The 20,690-nt window shown below is 36.8% G+C and overlaps 1 protein-coding gene across 2 annotated transcripts in view; it reads left to right on the top strand.

The window, feature by feature from the left end:
• GABRB3 (gamma-aminobutyric acid type A receptor subunit beta3) overlaps window positions 1-10,507 on the top strand; it is a 463,256-nt gene extending 452,749 nt beyond the window's left edge. For both annotated transcript variants that reach the window (XM_075590560.1, XM_075590561.1), the window contains 3 exons: window positions 1,597-1,749; window positions 3,838-4,082; window positions 8,015-10,507. In XM_075590560.1, the coding sequence (XP_075446675.1) occupies window positions 1,597-1,749; window positions 3,838-4,082; window positions 8,015-8,365 (749 nt within the window). In that variant the 3' untranslated portion in view covers window positions 8,366-10,507. The remainder of the gene's footprint in view (window positions 1-1,596; window positions 1,750-3,837; window positions 4,083-8,014) is intronic.
• Window positions 10,508-20,690: the final 10,183 nt, after the last annotated feature.

Genomic DNA, 20,690 nt, shown 5'->3' with positions numbered 1-20,690 from the left:
TCGTGAAGTGGGTGCGTTTTCCGTCCATGGTAGATGCGCTGCGGGGGGCGTGCCTAGGGTTGTCACGGAGCTGGTTTGCCCTCATTGGGCGAACCGCTCACGTGACCTGCCCGTCGCACAGAGCAATCAGTTTCAACTGATTTCTTGCGCAATTCGCGCCCCCTCCTGCATGCGTCCAAACAGTCTATGGGCACGATCAATGCCTTTAGGCAATGTAATCGCTCCCTGCGCTGACGTGTCTGTGGCACCATGGACAGCCATAGGTATCGAAGTTTTAATGCAAGTATTCTGCACTTTTTAGCACAGTCCAAATATAGACTAGCAACTACCTCTGTGTCAGACACATTATTAGGAAATTGTGGTAAAAATGGCAATTTATATTGTTATTATTAGTGTTAGTGTTAGTATTATTATTATTATTATATTGATATTATTGATATTATTTTTAAAAAGACAGGCAATATATCATACACAAAGTACTGCATAAATACAACAACATTTGCATCCACTGTTACAATGGATATGCAAAAGAGCAAGGGAAGAGGAGAAAGAAAACACAAGGCATTGTTAGGAAAATAAGTTGTTATGGGTCTAAGAGTGGATCATTGTGGATCATTTATCAATGCTTAACCTTTCTGCTCCCACCCCTGCACCCTTCCAAAAAAGGGGGTCTATTTGAGCTTAACCGAATAACACTGATCTTTACAGTGAATGGACCATAAATCCAGGACAATTGATATTGACATGTAGTAGTAAATCTATAATAATGTTCCCAAAAGAATATTTGATTTTATGTTACTAAACCTGTTTGCTTCTGTATATGGACATGTACATGCACAATACCTATGTACCTTTCTGGCTTACTTTCTGTTTACAGGGATAACCATGAATATATTAAACCTTAACCTACTGTAGTGCATTAAAACTGCTTGTAAATGTTATGGTTGCTTCAATAATATAAAGATGGTCATTTATCAGTCTCCCAGAGGCAAAAGTAGGGTAAAACTGAAGCAAATGCAGGACACCGGATTTATCATAGAAAAAAAATGATTGCTTCAATGGGAATTTTATTATTTGATCAATCTAGTGCCGATGTTAAAATATACAGTATTAGAGGTGTAGTAGATATTGGCCAGTATGAGATACTTTTAGTTTTTTTAATTTCCAGCAAAGTTGTGTCTATTAGAAACTAACTGCACTCTGTCCTCAAAGTTTTACTTTGGTTGACTGTTTTAGGAGCCTCCCTGTATGACAATTGGCTGTTTGTCTAACTTTTCCTCGGGAGACCACACTGGCACAGCATTTAATGAAACAGGATGCATGATCCCTGCACACGTTTATCATCTTCTTAAATGTTGTTAACTTGAAAAATGTTATAAGATTAATTGGCATGACAGACGCTCCGTACAAACAACCAATTCAGAATGGCTTGCTCTCAAACATTATTTGAATATAGATTTTTGTGATCTGCAGATTTTGTGTGATGTAACACAGTAGATTCTGAGCACTTCTATGGGGACCTGACAACTTTTCTTGCCTGATACTATACATCTACTGTATTACATTAACTCCTCTGTCCTTCTTTTTTCCTTCCAGGTTCCTATCCTAGACTTTCCTTGAGCTTTAAGTTAAAAAGAAATATTGGATACTTCATTCTTCAGACCTATATGCCCTCCATATTGATTACCATCTTATCCTGGGTATCATTTTGGATCAATTACGATGCATCAGCAGCAAGAGTTGCTCTCGGTGTGTAATCTATAGTTGTGAAATAACTTTTATACCACATAGTAATGTGCATAACAATATTATTAGTTCATTATTTAACATTTTGTTTTCGGAAGTAATATCAATTGACTTGAATGGAGAATATTGGCAGAAAAATTGCCTGGTCGGCTGCTTCCGCAGATATAGAATAAGCCCCTTAGGGCCTTGTTCATTAAGTTGTGATATTGCTGATCACAGTGAGATCGCAGGAAATCTTCCATTTACGTCAATACAAATTTTCCCTTAGGCTCTTATATTTAGTATTGCACGCAGTAAGAAAATTAAGCTTATATTATATTTTTCCCTGTTAGTTCAATCAGAAGCTAAAATTAGTTTCCAATGAGAATGCAAATGTTAAAAAAAAATATTTGTGTATTTTTTTGGCTTCAAATCAATCTGTATATCTTTTATTTCTTTTTTTAAGCAGACATCTGCATGTTTTCCATTTGCCTGTGTAACCCTCCCTACCTGGTTCTAAGGAGTTTACATTACTGTGCAGTGTTTAGCTACTCTACATGTATTACCTTGACTCTGTGCTGGCTTCAAGCGGTTAGGTAATGAGGTAGTAAGGATGTATAATAATGGGCGGTTAATAATCACGAAAGTAATTACGGGGTTAACCCACCCTCTGCTACTACTGACCCAGGAGACCTAACCACCCTCCCCATGCAATTACCCCCACCCTTCACCCATTCATTGGCACAGTGGGTACATCATGCCCATATAATATGGGCATCATTTATGAACACACCAAGAAATGGGGAAGGATTAAAAAAACAGGCCCAAATAATAGACATTACATAGCCAAATAAAAAACATTACATAGCCAAATAAAAAACATTACACAGCAAAATTAAACACAGCACATAGCAAAATCAAACAACACATAGCAAAATAAAACACATCTCATAGCCAATTAAATAGATAACAAATGCCAATAAAACAATTGAATGGCACAGTGGGTACATGATGCCCACATAATCTGTGCATCATTTAACACTGACAGTCAACAGTCAATCTAAAATAAACAAATCACAAACAAGATCCAATGCCATCGAAACAATCAGAAATTAAAAACAAATCAAGAAGTAAACAGAACTAAATTACTAACAATCAATTAATCGAATCCAAAATAAATTCCACAGTTTACAATTAAAACACCAAAACAAAACCATTCTGAAATAAATGAAAGCTCAAAGTAAACACCATCAGACAAAATCTAACTAACAAAAATAAGCCACTATAAAAAAGCATCCCCCTGAAATAAACTATTTAAAAGACCACTAAAAATTACATCTTACTAAATAAAAATAAAAATTAAATTGCCCAAACATTTCTAAACAAACAAGCAAAATACATTTAAAACACATAAAAACAAGCATTTGCAAAAACAACCATTGCTTGTCTCATATATGTATGTATAGCCATAGAGACATACAGTACATAAATACAGTGGCAATAAATGGGCATCCAAAAAAAAATTCAGTCGCAGGACTGGCACTGCATGGAGAACTTTATATACCATCCTCAGTCAGAATTGCAAGTTCATTCTGCTTTACACCACTGAGTTGCCTTTATCAGCCCACTGCACCTCCTTAGCCACCAGCTTATAGTGCTTACCTCACTTTGATATTACATATCTTCCTCCTAGAGCAACAGCATATGATCAGACACTTGGCGTTGTTTTAAATATATTTTATGTACATTGTATTTTTATATTATTTCTATTGAATTTTCCTTCAATATATGATATCCTTGATATATGCACTTTGCCCTCTTTTTTTCTTTGTTACACATTCATTGGATTAGGTTAATTCACATTAGAGCAACATTTTTCTTTAGTATATATATTTTTCTTGATCACTACATGGTTATGGTTATTTTGTTTATTTAATTTCTTATTTAATTTACCACATTTTTCCATATATCACTTAATAATTTATATAATTGAGCGCTGGTTCTTCCTTTTTGTATGTATGTATGTATGTATGTATGTATGTATGTATGTAGGCTTACAGCAACAGACACATAGTCACATGTATAAATATCATGGCTATTGTTTTATTTTAGGAATTACTACTGTGCTGACTATGACGACCATCAACACTCATCTTCGAGAGACATTGCCCAAAATCCCTTATGTTAAAGCCATTGATATGTATTTGATGGGTTGCTTCGTATTTGTGTTCTTGGCCTTACTAGAATATGCCTTTGTCAACTACATCTTCTTTGGAAGAGGACCACAAATGCAAAAGAAGCTTGCAGAAAGGACAGCTAAGGCAAATAATGATCGCTCCAAATTTGAAAGCAACCGGGTAAGATATTAATTTCATTGTTTTACTATTCAAACATTTTATCAATAAGTCTAAAATTACCAAACCACCGCAGACATTGTTAAACAGTTATCAGTTTGTTGGACAATGATTGAAATCATCATCCTAATATACGGTACAGCTCTTGTTGTTATGTGTGTTACTTATGTTTCATGTTTTGATGTATTTGTAAGATAGACAGTCTTTGGACGCTATACAATATAATCCAAAGAGGTCACTTTTTTTGTTAAACATGGCAACGTTAATGTGCTCTTAAGCGTTCTTTTTCATTATTGTACTCTGTTTAGTCGAGGGTATTTGTCACTTGTTTACTCATCATCATTTATTTGTGTGTCTGGTATGTGACCACAGCCAGCTTTACAATACAAGGCCACCAACCACCATGAAAATGATGATACCCAAGAGGTTGAAACAGTTGTCTGTGAGTAGGTTTGATGGCTATGTACTTCTTTGAACCGTGCTTTGCTCTAAAACCTGTCATACAGCAGGCTAAGGTTAAATGGATCCATGTTAAAGTGGATAAAAGTAAAGATAAAGCACTATGAGTGCTCATTTGAATGACCCAGAATCCTTAGCTGCAGTAGTAGCACTGTATTCTGTGTGATTATTCCATAAAGCAGGTCTGTGGACCTGTCTGATACTTGAATATGCTCACAAGTGTTCTTTTACTTTGTACAGTAGTGGATATATATATATATATATATATATATATATATATATATATATATATATAGTGACAAACGGCTTACTCCGGGGCTCCGCCGTCTGTCCGGGACTGCTAGAACACGGTCTTTTAGGGTAGGTTAAATGACGAGGCGTAAAGTGCGGTTCCTTTAAACAGGCTACTGCCTGGTTTATTCAGTCCCAGGCACTGAGACTGCCACACTGAATACAAAAGCAAAACACACGCAAAACAAAACCCTGCTCATTTGAGCAATAACTTAACCAAGGTTCACCCTGACTGGGGTTGGGGTGGCTTGTCCGCTTCCAACAAACAAAAATAAGGAACTTTACAATTTGAGAAAGGAACAGAATGATTTAACCTGTTTGGGGAGAGGCTTTTCCCCTTTCTGCTTCCAGCAGCATTCCTGCCTCCAGTCTCTTGGGGAGAGGGAAGAGGAACCAGGAAATTAGCCTTAAATATCTGATTTCTATCTAGCAGGACAGGTGACAGAAATCAGGCAGCAGACATACTCTGGTCTGGATCCCTCATCCCTCAGTTCCAGCAACTGCCAAACTGTGGGATGGAGTGCATGTATTCTGAGGCTGCACTTTCCTGCCTAAACAGGATAGAAGCTGTCCAGTATCCTGGGAGCCCTATATATGGAATTTATTACCATCCCCTGGTTTCTGTCACAATATATATATATATATGTACATACACTACAAATGTAAATATTAAATACATTGGCTGTTAACTGTTGTGTGCCAGTGATGCTACTTAGACCTTCTCAAGGAGAGCCTATGTAGCCTCATTGTCACTCAAGGGATTAATGATAAAATAAAACCACTTAGCCCATCCACTTTCAGGTCCTCCAAGGTCTTAAGTGTCAATGATCCAAAGGACCGATGCCCAACCTTTAAAAATGCCCCCGAAATGTAAAAAAAAAATACCTAGCCTCTCCCACTTGACAGCCCAAAGAAAACAAAAACAAAAAAGTAAGACAAAAAATAAAAACTGAGGTCTCAAATGAGGTCTAATGCAGGGCCCAATGACTTGCATCTACCCAAAGCCTTACCAGTTATATTCCATAGTAGTTGGTAAGACATTGTATGGAAATGCCTAACTAGACTTTTTGGCATGTGTGTATAGATATAGTAGGCAGGATGTTTAACCCTTTGGTCACCATAGCAGATATGAAGATATGATATAACATAAAGACATGCTGTGCGACCCTTAGTAACCATAAGATATGTTTTCAAAGGGGGTTAATAATTGAAGTACTGTATTTCATTATCAATTATACAAGGTACTTTATATATTACAATTAAATATACACCTGGCATCTTCAGTAATGATGATAAAAATTAGCAAAAACGACAATATCATTTGTGCATCTTCCCTGAAAATGTACAGTAGTCCATTTTGTTTATACTCAATTTCTGTAGGTAAAAGATTGAAACTTTTCTTTGGTGAGAGACCCAATTTCTTTTTGACGATGCTTTTCAGAGTTTATGAAACATGGCTTTTAAAGCAGCAAAAACCCTTGCAGTACACCTTTTTTGTTGTTTATTTTTTTATTCTATGATTGAAGCAGGGGGACTCATGTGCTGAACTGTGTTCATTTCAGCTCCGGGGACACCCTGCTTCCAGAGATACTTCCCTCCGTGGGGGTGCCGCTATCTCTGCAGCAGGGAACCTGTGTGCTTAATGAAATGGTGGCATATACTGTCACATGGGACTTCAGTAGTGAGCACATGACCATCACCAGCCCCTGGGCTACAGAAATGAAAGTGGAAAGGGCGCAACTCTGTTCAGATTAGGTCAACTTCTCTGTGGGAGCAGTTAGCCCAATTGTCCCTTAGAAAATTAGAATTTGTGCCAAGATATACCTAGGGCCTCTGAAGTGCCATAGCCAATTATATACCAGGTAAATCATAAGGACATGTTACATTGTTATGAAAATGTAATGCATATATAGTATTTCAACATTAAAGTACCTAATATGTATCTCTAGTATGATTTAATATTAAAGAAGAGTCTAAATGACTGAGAATAGATTGCTACTGTACGTGTGAGTCTGGTTCTTTCATCAAATAATACATTTGTTGGAACCGTTATTTAATCAGTAGCAGTCGGGAGAAAAAGATGTTGAAGGAAAAAAAAAAAACATATACTTTATGCCTGGCTTATTCAAACCTGACACCTTTGTCAGCATTACACACTCAGCAGATATAGATGGGAGCTGAATTGCATGTTCAGTGAATATATGTTAGAAGCAAATATCAATTCTAGGTGTCTCCAAATATTTAAATAGTACAGCAATTTAAAATATAATAAATATAGGTATCTAAAAATAACTTATCACATGACATTTAACAGGATGTTAAGATAAAAAGACAATTTAGATGGTACCCACTTCATTATAAAGCCTAACAATTGGTCTATTTTTCAGTTAAGAAGAAGGTTGTTTGCTTCCAAATAGACAATTGAGTTGATCATGCTTTCATTAAGATGACACAGCAATGTTTCAAGTCAGTTAGGACTTTTTCCAATTGCAATAACTCGAGACTTTTGTCGTTATTCATGTATATTAATTAGACTTTAATCATGTAATACTCTTGCCATGCTTCTCCAACTGATTTGTATACATGAGGTAAATCCTCCAGTTACTGTATTTCAGAGAAAGCTCCAACCTGCCTAAATTGCAGTTCCTTTACATTGCTCTCGAACGTGATATTCTGTAACACGGTTCACCCTTCAGTGACCAGCAAATGATATGTAGATTATGAGTTATGGCTAATCCAAACTTTACCTATAAAATTAGATTAAGTATGGTTTTTATGTTGTGTGACACCTGCTATTCGGGGTGGTTTTAGAGTGCCCCGAACTGTATTCTTGTAAATTTGGTTAGATTTCAATACATATGAGCATGACCAGCAGAAAATGCAGCGACATATTTAAAGCTCCATTCTTTTAGGCACATAAGTAGTGCTTGTTTGTTACTAACTAACTAGATGTTTCACATAACTCACAGTTCGATTCTAAAATAAGCACAGTAAGAAGTTTATTTAATGTATATCAGAATTTATGTTGAATGACTCAGAGCTACTCTAGAAAACAAGCTTGGAGGTGCTTACTTAAGCATAAACTGAAAAAATGTAGACATTTTATCACGTATGAGGTCTTTTGAAAATATTACAAATTGCCATACTTCACCTAGACAAAGATGTCTTTATTTTGTCTTTTTTAGGTGGATGCTCATGGAAACATACTGCTGACAACACTTGAGATTCACAATGAAGTAACTGGCAATGAAATAACAACAAGTGTCACTGATGTTAGGAATTCAACAACATCCTTTGATAACTCAGGAATTCAGTACAGAAAACACAGCATGTCCCGGGACGGCCTTGGACGCCGCACAATGGACAGAACAGTCCCTCACAGCAAGAAAAGCCATTTGCGGAGGAGGTCTTCGCAACTAAAAATTAAGATCCCTGACCTTACTGATGTGAATTCAATAGACAGATGGTCAAGAATGATTTTTCCCATCACATTTTCTCTCTTCAATCTAATCTACTGGTTATACTATGTTAACTGAAAAACTCTACTTTCTATGGCATTCAGTTGTCGAAGAATAATTAGTCTGTTGAGTGTATGCGACTAAAAAGAAAAACTTTTATATGCATACACCATACTGATATGAATGTGTGTGTATGCACACACACGTTCATATATGTACATATATATTCAGCGACTATGGACAAATGATCAAGATAAAACCACAAGAACACTTTTTAAGCTTTGAACAATGCAGATTTCTTTAGAAATAACTATATGCCTTGGAAACATCTGAAATTCTGCATATTCTACATATATATTTAATGATTTCTAGTTGGTCATACACCTGTTTTGCAGAATTGGATTACAACCATCATCTCAATATTTCTACTGGCTTTAAACAGTCAACGCTACCATTATGATCACTAGTGCAGCTGTACTAGAACATTGTATTGATTTTTCCTATAGGTCATTTTTTTGTAGGTTCTTCTCCCTGGTAAAACTCCCTTCTTTATTTAGCATTAGACTATTTTTCTTATTAAGCCTGACACAGAAAAATATGTTATTGTACATGAGGAAATACTTGTTCATATTAACAATATTTGGGGATCCATCTTATAGCACTGAACATGAACAAATTGATGGATTCCCATTTGTATGTCCTGCAGTATATTGTACAGTATATTTTTTCACTTAGACCAGTTCTAATTACAGTATCTTGTGGAATATAGGCCCCACTTTTTTTAGAATACATTGAGTATTCAGCCACAGCCAGTGTGTTCTGGCTCTAATTTAACTTTCCTTATCCAGATTCTTAAAATACTGTATGCAGAAAATAAGTCTCAGGATATTTGCTATTCACACATGAAGACATCTTAATGTATTTTTAAACCGTAGTCACAACTTTAACCATTCTTATGACACTGCATGTTAACGTGTTATATATTTGCATATGCATCTATACGTTTAATTTATCAATGTTTTTTCTTTCATTTTGCTTGCTATTGTGACAGCATGCCTTGTCTAACTTTTTTTCTTTAACGTTAAAACTTTCAATTAACTAGACGTACTGTAGAGTTTTCAAATACAATATAAAAGTCACTACTATACTTTTTTCTTTACACATTAATTACCAAACGCCGAAAATTTTGTATGTAGCATGAAACAGTCACAAATGAGACATGTTAGGGTACAATACTGTATATCTACTTTAAACATGTACAACTATGTTCATTATGCAAATGCTTCCAACTCACAAACAAGCTATTTACTTTTATTTATAACATACTGTATTCCCTCATTAAAATGTACATTTTTTTAAAAACTGGCGATTATAAATAAAGCTGCATCGGATGCTGAAACGTTATTATAATTTACTTTTTATCTAAATAAGCTCTTTCTAAAAAAAGATGATATATTTTTTGTATGCCACATTTATATCACTTAAATCCAATACAATCGGTATTCTCTGTTGTAAAAGTGACAAGCCATTTTCTGTTAAAGTACTGTACATTTGGCTAAATGTTTTTCACTGAATTTCATTATCCTTTTAGCTGTTTAAAGGTGCAGTCCAACTTAGCCATTAAAAAAGGGAAACATTGACCCTTTCCCACTATTCATTGTAACCACGAGTCATTGTGAAATCCTTTGCTAACTTTACTTTCTGAGTGATATTGTAAGGACTGTAGAAATGTGACTTTTTAGATCTCAGGCATGAACATCAATGCAACTTTAGAATTATATCATTAAAAGGCAGTATACAGTTTTGTACTGTAGGGTCACCTTTTCATAGGTAGTCTTGTAGGACTCAAATATTGTACGCACTTAAACTATTGGGTGCTTTCACTTGTGACTCAAATATGTGTTGGACTGAACCTTTTTTCAAAATGTGTAATCTTACTCCTCTTATTATTATGAAAAAATTGGATTACATATTGAAGCTTTTGAAGAAGAATTAATTTCTGGTATGGATGCAGATTTTGTTATGTTGGTTAATGTTATGTTTAATTAAGTTATTTATGTATATTCCATTGTAAAGACCTCCATTAGAACCATTAATTTTGTCTAGGAAACACATATCTATTTTTCAGTATCCTTCAGCTTTGGAAAAGAATACAGTCAATATGATAATTATCAAACAGTTGAATGACATTTTTTTATTAAAAGAAACGATAAAATGGTCCATTGTATTGATGTATTTATTTTCTTTCTTGTTTCTACATAACAATGTGGGAATTATTATGTATCTAATGGATGTAAACTTAGGGGGCCAGAAGTAAGTTTCTGGAGATTCTGTTTTCAGAGAATTTGGTATTTAGTTTAATAGATGAGAGATGTGTCCCTTTCCGCTTGCAGTGAATATATTATTCAGTTAACATCATTTACTGAATTACTCTCCTAGAATTCAGACAGAAACCTATGAATTACTTGTGCTAACAAATCTACAGTATCTATCAATTACAAATACTTTTGCTATCCACTATTTATGACATTTGATAGACAATTGTATGTTTTCTATGAAACAACGGTGGCTGTAGAATGATCTTTAACCATTTGGGTACCCTTTAGACGTAGCTGCTATATCATGGAGTTTTTCTAGGGAAGATGATGTTCTGTGCTGTTGTGGAGGGCTCCTCCCCTTCCTTTCCATCATCGGTGATGGAGTGATCACATGATAGCTTCAGAGACGGTGCCACATGATCACGAGTGCCAGAGGGTGCCCTCTGACACACAAAGGGTTAATGGACATGTCAGCTCATTAATTTCCTTAGCTCGGAGTCACAGTTCATGAATGTATAAACAAGTACACAAAAGCCAAGATGATCACTCACTTGAAATATGGGTAGTCTTGGATGAAGATGGAAAATGGTTTAACCATGCTGGAGTGGGTTATTTAAGGGTAAAGAGGAGATTTAGGATTAAGAGAGTGGGATTCAGCTAAAACCAATAAATGAGTCTTGTATTCAGGTATATAGAGTGAGGAAATCTAGACATTGGCTAGAAAATATAGTTGAAGAATTCAAGTTCAAGCGGCATTGTTAGTTGGGTATAATGTATCAGCAAAGTCATAGATGGAGAGGCAAAGTCCATGCCATAAAGTACCAACCTGCAAGAAAGGGAGAGGCAGTAAGCTTATTGTAGTCTCATAGATGCCCATGGCTATTCTGGCTGGTAATAATAAGCTAGTGTAATCAATAAAGAGTTATGTCTTGCACACCTATAAATGTATAATATAAGCAATATACTTGCGATTTGAGGTACTGGTGCTTCGTGGTTCAGGGAAAAAACCTGTCTGGTGTAATTTCAAAGTATACAGTATGAACAAAGTGGAGGATCCAGGGCACTACGGATTTGTAGAAAATAAATTTATTCTAGGCAAACACAATGTTTCGAACTGTACAAAGCTCTTTCTCAAGTGACTGGCCAGTCACTTGAGAAAGAGCTTTGTACAGCTTGAAACATTGTGTGTGCCTAGAATAAATGTCTTTTCTACAAATCCGTAGTGCCCTGGATCCTCCACTTTGTTGGTAATAATAAGCAACAGGGCCACCAACAGAATGTTTTGCCTCTAAAACAAAACAGAACAGTTCCCCTCAATATGGGATAGTCATCTTCAAATAAGGTGCTTTAAGACTGCAGTCGATCATGCTCACAAAAGTGAAGAAAGAAAAGGTAGTTTGGGGTAAGAAACTGAACCAAGTCGAACCGTTACTATCACAGTTTGTAGAATAAGGGCTTCAATGCTACATTTCTCCTCTCGTCATATTCTCCATAGTTTTATACTCTACTTATCCATTCTTTTTTTCTACTCCTACTCCATGCCCTCTTCTCCTGTTATAACATCCCTTACATCTGTAGCCCCCTCTGGGGACTACTAATGAATGTAAGGGGTTAAGGGCATTATTGGGTTAACCAGATGGGATCACTCTGGTATTGTCCCTCCCCATCATGTAATGTCGGATGACTGTGCAGAAGGGATTGTCACTCCCTTGTATGTCATGTGACAGTGATATCACCATAGGGAGATAGAAGGATATATATAGTTACACCCATGGTTCTGGGAGAGGGCCTCACTGTAAGTCCTGTAAATATGTTTAAGTGTATAATTACGTATATTAAGAGTGTCCTGTCCATGTTTATCTTTTCAGTTAAGGCACTTGCCATAAATAGTTGGTGCCTATATTAGTGATCCAACATTGTTCACATGCTTGAAAAGGAGGAAGTATGTTCTTAGCAGGAGTTCTGCAGATCATAATTGGATCAGCCCCACAAAAAGGTCCTTAGTGAACTCCTGATCCAATTTATATGGACAAGGTATACAGTACACAGTAATGGGATACTGATACCAGAGAGCAAAGTGTATTCCCAACAGGGAACCACTTGATAGGACATTATTGATGCATTTAGGAGATTTCCAATCTAACCAATACTAAGCGAAACAAGCATAAGTGCCTCCCCAGTGTAGGAGTGAGAGATACCAGTGGAAAAAGTACCGTTAACATCTCTAGTGTGAAGTCTGTCCTTATATGGCGAGCCTTATAAATGGATGATTTTGTACTATAAAGGTTTCTGGCACCCATCCTTATACTATCTGCATATCCACGTCTAGCCTGCAATGACTCACGCCATGAACAGGTAGAACAGACCGAGCACAGCAATGTATATAGTAAATCAATGTAATCTCCTTTTAACTTTCTCTGATCTTTTTACTCAACCATTTTCCCATTCTCCTTCCTTTACTTTCTTTCTCTCCCTTATCTTTTAGAACCCTTCAATTCCTACATACTCCCATTTCTTTATTTTTTGTTGCCACCCACTCTGTGCATGATTCACCACTTTCCCATCAAAGTTACCACTGGAGGATACATTTTTTTCTACCCTTGGAACTCACAGCTGGGAGCAAAGAGCAGGAGCACCCAGAGAAGGGAGAAGCTGTGACAGTAGACTAGTCCCTCCTGTACAGATGCAGCCACGAGTATTAGAACTGTTGCATTTTAAATTCTGGGGCAGTCTTACAGTAAATGCATCAACACTGCTGCAACATTGCCGCAACATTTCTGTGAGATTCTTAATTGACCACCAGATTTAACACAGCAGGGGTCCCTGCAGTCCCATTCTGTTTGAATGGGACTGCAGGGACTCCCCGCTGTGTTAATCCAATGGGCCATTAAAATCTCACAGAAATGTTGAGGCAATGTTGAGGTATTTACTGTGAGATTGCCCCAGAATTTCCCAGGTAAGTGTTCTAATACTGGTGGCTGCATCTGTATGCCATGCAATGGGATATATATTAGGTTTAAAGATATATACAGTATGTCAACTTGGTAGGCTCCATGTTCAGTCCTTATGACTGTGAGTGGGGACAATAATGACCTGGGTCTTGAATGTTGGTCTGCGAACAAACTGCAAAGACTATTTAAGTTTTCTTGCCTGGGACAGCACTATAGACACCTCAGCTAAGCACAATGTCAGTACTGTTTTGGTACTTCAGTACAAAATGCAATTAAAGAAACTGTATAATATTTGCAAGTTTGTCTTTGAAAGGACTGAAAATACACGCTTTGGAGAAAGCATGCATATTTCTTAATCTTAAAATGGACAGTGTTCTGAAACACGCAATTCATGACAAGCAGCAAGTGCTGGGCAAAATTTAAATCAACAGCAATCTCCAGGCAGATCTAGCAGAGCAGAGCTAGAAGCAGTAGCACATACTGTACAAATTAGCCTTCTTTTCTGTAAGTCCTGGCCCCTGTCACAGGGTCTGGAATAGTGTTTATAAAGCACAGCTGGGTAGCATTAGCAATTTGAACAGGGAGAATTACAATAAGTGGTTGGAGATTAGGATGAAGAGAAGCTTTTTCCCCTTACAATAAATGCCTACTACAAACACATTGTTTTGGGATGGCTATCCTTTATAGTGTAGTGTGAAAAGTGGTACCCAAAAAAATCACATAAGGCTCTGTGTTGAACTTGATGATAATATACAGTCCAGATGTTAGTAGGATGATAGACAATAATGAAACATAATTAACATAACCATGGTGCGATAAGTGCCTAGTGGTGTCCACCTGACATCCACAAATAATGACACACCAATATATGTCCCAACTCAAGGTGCGTTATATTAGTCCTATTGCTGTGAGCCTGCAATAAAACTGATGTGTCTATTTAGAGCTTGCTTGGGAATTTTTTCATTCTTACCAAGATTGGATGTCACTTTTGCTGTGCTCTGCTACAAACTTCGTCTCTGGCTATCCTTTACAGCTCTCCTTTTACTTTCTCTTATACCTACTGTACCTACCTCAACCCAGTGTAAAAAGTTAAACACTGATTCCAAAGTGGTTTAGTATTTTTTATTGAAAGTTGTGATTATCTCCTGGTGTCCTTCATGTACAGATACAATTATTTTTTATGTCTAGTCTCTCTCGTTTATTCATAGAGATGGGTGAATGTGTCAAAACTGGACTACAAAATATTTGCATAGTTTTTGGTACTATTCGATTCACAAACGAATATTTGGCCTCAAAGTTGTTAAAAAATAAAATAAAAAGTGAGAATGTATGAAAATTATTAATTCAATTCACTATTCATTCTGTGAATGTTTACAACATTAGATTGGGCAAATGTTGAAATATTGGATTTGTTAGGTGCGCATGCGCGGTGTACACGCCGTATCGAATGCAGATATTCGCGTCCTCATGGGTGTGTAATTTGCAAATACTTTGGTCAAAGTGATTCTATGTTTTTTTAAAATAGACGAATGTATCTGATCTGGGATTGAGCTGTGAATATTGGTGCTTGCGAATAAACACCATATTTATGGTAAATTTGAATTTTGGTGAATAATTCACCAATATACTATCCGTATATTAATTCATCCTCTTTATCATACTCACATTCTTCTGAGGTACACATTTTTTACAGTAACTAACTATTACAGCTCTGCACCCACAATTCATTTATTGAGAAACAAAAAATAATAAAACTGATCTTTAAACAAAACTAGTAAAATGTAGCATTAATATATTTGCAGCATGTAATGATTAATGGCAACAACATAGTAATTATTCAACATTTAATCCTACACTAGACCTTATTTTGAAATGTCATATTTTTTGTACTGTATACTTCATCATTTGAGTTGGAGAGGTCAAGCACCTACAATTGTTATTTTAATCTATTATGTCTGTTGACACAGAGTTCATTGTCAGTTGTTCCTCATCAATTTATGTATAATTCACAGTGCAACAAAGTAAATAACTTTCAGAACATACGGAATACCAGATCTTCAGTTCAGCAACAATAACCTTTAAGTGTCAATGTGGTTCTTGGTGTGTGGCGATGCACAATCGGACCTCAACTGTGTATTGTAAGACTAGTAATCCTAACCTATCACATCTGGGATTCTTATCCCGCTGTCCTTTTCTCTTTTAGAAGGATTATCAACTAACACAATCTCAATATTGGTAGTGTTCTGCACTGGATCACAAAAGATAAGACATGAGCTAATAGCAGAGATTTGTGCCTTTGCACTTATTAATATGTAGCCGAGTCCCCCTACCCTGCCTCCGGTGCGGGGGATCTGTTTAGTGGTTCCACTGAGCTCAGCACGATCGAGAGGTGCGGCCGGATATTTAGCGAGTTGTGCATGCGCAGTACGGTGAGGTGCGCATACGCAGTGGAGGAGGCAGCGGCCATCTTAGTGTAACTCCACAGATGCAGCCTCGGAACTACAAGTCCCAGAATCCCTAGAGGGAGGGACTGTACCACATGAGACTGCCCAGCCAATAGGATTGTAGCAAGGGGGAAAACAGGATATCCTCCACGTGCAGGGAGCAAACGCGCCAGTCCTGACGGAGAATCCAAAGGAGAAGGTAGTGTCCAGGGAGCAGTGCTTCCTGCACTAGGCCTAGACCTGGCCCCAGTTAGGCCCTGAGATACCAATAGAGGAATGTTGCACGGAATACCCCAAATAGGGACTCTTCCCCTTGTTATTTCTGCACAGGTGACTGGATGGCCATGCGGTGCCCGGTGGCCTGGGACCAGGTCACAGGATCCAGAGACATTGTGTGAGACCCTCTGGCTGGAGCTCACACTGCGAGGAGGATCAGGACCATTTAGGAGAGAGGGGATTTGTGTTGGAGGCCCTGCTATGTGGCACCCGCTCCAACTCACTACGCAAAGCAGCACCTGGGTACTAGAGTACCCAGGCAGGTACCCAACATGCACCCTCATCTAAAGGGGGTAGCGCTACCTCACACTTTTGTGGGAATTGCTTGGACAGGACGCCAGGGGTATTGCTTCCATGGCACCCTCAGTACTTTGAGGGAACCACCACGTGTTGGGTCATTGGGTGTACACTGTGGGTACGGTTATTGTCGTTATTATATGTGTGTATGTGTTAGAAGGTGTATACAGTAAACCTTAGTAATATATATTGTGTGGTTTATTATTCTTTACTGTGTATTGGTTCCTGTGAGGGGTTATCCCACCAACGCTGGGATCCCTCAGAGGTTGAGGCGCTGCGCTGCGCTGCAAGGAGAAAGAACTCACCCCAGGCTTCCAGTGGCGGAGGCTTCCTGTGAGCAAACAGATATAGCAGCCCGGGTAGTTGCCACATAGTTCCCTTAGGCATAGGGAAAGGGGGCTACAAATACATCTAAGTTAATGCCATATGCATGCATCATGCATGACAATCTAATAAAGAAAACAGTATTTTTGTAATGGTATGGCTTTTATAGGGTTTGGCCTCACATTTTTTCTGTTATCACATCAAAATTAAATTTGCAGACCCTTTACTATTTGTGATACAGGCAGTCCTCGGTTATCCGACACAATGCGTTACTCAAAATGGCGTTGGATAGCGAAACGTTGTAAAGCGAAACGTTTTCCCATAGGAACACTGTTTAAATGAAAGGTTTCGTTCCTGAAGGCATTTTTAATGCTAAAATACACAAAATATTTTACGCAGACAATAAGATATGCAGCACACACACATAAATTATATAGTGCATATACTGTATTATATATATATATATATATATAATATAACATAATATATAATATAATATAAAAATATAATATATTATATAGTATAATATAGTATAATATATATATTATATACACAAACAACTTTGCAAAGCGTCGTAAGAGTGTTGGATAAGCTGTTTTGGCGTTGTAAAAATGAACATAGGTATGCATTGCATAGCGTTGGATAAGCCATTCGTTGTAAAAAGAAGCGTTGTAAAATGAGGACTGCCTGTACTGTACTTACAACCAAGTAAAAAATAGTGTGCAAAGCTTTAACATGCCTTTACTCCCATTCACAAGGATCATTGTGAACCAGGGTCTTAATGATTGATGCACGATTATCTCTTATACAATTTCAATATCACAGTTGAGATCACTTTTCATACTGCTATTTTTCATACTCATTTATACATCGTAAAAATAATTTCATTTATAAACCATGACTAATTTATGGGCTGCATGAAAATAGGAGGAGTAATAGTATTTGCATTGAATACATACATACATTGAATACATAGGGGATTATTAATTAAACTGCAGTAATGCATGGGGAATTATCACACAGAAACTCTCATTGATGTCATTGCTGCTTAATAAATAACACCCATAGCCTCCATTGTTAGTCTTAATTCTATTTTGGATGTTTGATGTTTTAATTTATTCAGTGCAATTTGATAGAATTCAAGGTTAATTTAACAAAATGTAACATTATAATGCATTTTGAATCAATGTGACAATGACTTGGGATTCTACCAGTATGCCACAGCGAGCCTTCAACAAAGCTGGGACAGATGGGGACGGTTCACTACGGTGCCCAGGATTAAGCCTTTATGTGTTGATTTTTACACATCACACATTGATGTTGGCGAATGTATTGTATTGTATCCATCCCATATTAAATGTATTTATATTCGGAGATGTTTTCTGCACTTCTATGTTTACACACATACAGTTTATACATATATATGTTTATATATATATATATATATATATACAGTGTTCGACAAACCTATACATTTGCACGCCCCGGGCGAGTGGATTTAACATCATGGCGAGCTCCTATTGGCCCAAGCAGCACACGTTTGGTACTAGGTGGCGAGTAGATTATTTTATTCGGCGAGTAGATTTTTTGGTGATTTGTCGACCACTGTGTATATATATATATATATATATATATATATATATATATATATATATATATATATATATATATATCTTTTGTTTGTATACATTGGCCACGCTCTGTAGCACTCTTCTTGACATATATATATATATATATATATATATATATATATATATATATATATATAATCAAAAAATAAATAGACGATACCGTTTTGTGGCTAACGAAATGCTTTTATTTGTGCGAGCTTTCGAGATACACTGATCTCTTATTCCGGCGATGTTACTGTACAATGAATGAAGCAAGCAAAGGGTACTGATACCTCTACATATATATATATATATGTAGAGGTATCAGTACCGTGTTAGCCGAGCTTCAATAATCAAAAAATAAATAGATGATACCGTTCTGTGGCTAACGAAATGCTTTTATTTGTGCGAGCTTTCGAGATACACTGATCTCTTCTTCCGGCGGTGTTACAATGAATTAAGCAAGCTTTTGCTTGCTTCATTCATTGTAACATCGCCGGAAGAAGAGATCAGTGTATCTCGAAGGCTTGCACAAATAAAAGCATTTCGTTAACCACAGAACGGTATCATCTATTTATTTTTTGATTATATATATATATATATATTAACACACACATTCCCAGCACGCTCTAACTCCAATATACCCACCCACCATATTTTATATATATATACAGTGTTCGACAAATCTCCCAAAAATCTACTCGCCCACCCAAAAAATCTACTCGCCCCAAGCCACGTCCCTAGCCCCGCCCCTAGCCCTGACCCAGGCCATACCCCTAGCCCCACCCCTAGCCCCGCCCCATCGCAAATTTAATAAATTCTTAGTAAGAACTAATAAGATTAGTTTTTGACATAAGTTTATTTTTTGTAAAACATTTTTACTTTACTGCAATTACTCCTTGTTGCATAGTAACATAGTACACGAGATTAAAAAATGACATGCATACATAAAGTTTAACCAATGACAAATTTAGTCTACATACCTTATCCTACTTACAGTATATTGATCCAGAGGAAGGAAAACAAAAAACCCTGTGACACATTGTCATCTCAATGGGGAAAAAATCCTTCCAGACTCCAAAAATTGGCAGTCGGAATGTCTCTCTGGATCAACATCCTTCCTATGTTTAAGTAACAATAGTATGAATAAACTAACTTTTTCTGCTCAAAAACATTTGTCTGAAGTATTTGATTTTTACAGAAACAGAAAGAAGTGGAATTATTTTTGTAGAGTCAACGTAAATTAAGTTGCGCTACGTGCATGGCCCATCACATGACGCATTTTGCTTGAAAAATACCAGTTATCAATGGCCCAGTCTGGTTGGAACAAATCAATTGGTGGTCCATTAATTGATATTGTCAAGAGATCATCTAAACTTGAAGTCTGTAGTTTAGATCTTTTTTTGGATTTAATTGAATTCATGACGCTGAAACCCCTTTCGCATGATGCTGTTGATGTGGGAAGGACTGCAATAATAGAAAGCAACTTAATGAATAACGGAAACCTGTCCTTTTGTGATTGTGTTGATTTCAGAATATCCTCTAGCTTCAAATGCTTACATAAAACTTTAATTTTATACCATTCAGAAAGAATCGCTTCTGTAACATTTGCTAGAGGATCTTCAGATATCAAATGATGAAAGTGACTAGTGAGCACCTTCCTCTCAGAATCACCATAATGTATTAGATCACTACCAGACGGCCACGAAACCGTATCAAAAATGGAACTTTAAAAATTGTAGCAGACAAAGATGTAGCAACTTTTTCAAGTTCATTTTGCCTTTTGGGCGAACTTCCATAAAATTTAAAAAGCCCAATCAGAACATCGTCTACTTTGGAAATGTAAGTAGCATCTTTCACAGATTTCAGCACACATAACTGTAATTTATGAGCTACACAGTGCACACAAATCAAATGTTTCACATCATGTTTCACTTTTGCTGCAAGTCCATTAACACTGCCTAACATGCTTGCAGCTCCATTTGTCCCTAAGCCTACCAAGTGCTCACTGTTTCGCCAGTGTAGACCATATTTAAGTAACACTTCTTGAAGTGCATCGAAATATCCTTGGCCAGTACCAATTTGTAATGGAACTATGCTTAAATTTTTTTCCTTAATGCAGCCGTCCTTACAATATTTTATATACATTATAAATTGTTCTGTTGTTGATTTGTCAGTGGAAC

Source organism: Ascaphus truei, chromosome 3 (genome assembly GCF_040206685.1).
Source record: "Ascaphus truei isolate aAscTru1 chromosome 3, aAscTru1.hap1, whole genome shotgun sequence".
NCBI classification, from domain to species: Eukaryota; Metazoa; Chordata; class Amphibia; order Anura; family Ascaphidae; genus Ascaphus; species Ascaphus truei.
This window is presented reverse-complemented; position numbering and strand designations above follow the sequence as displayed.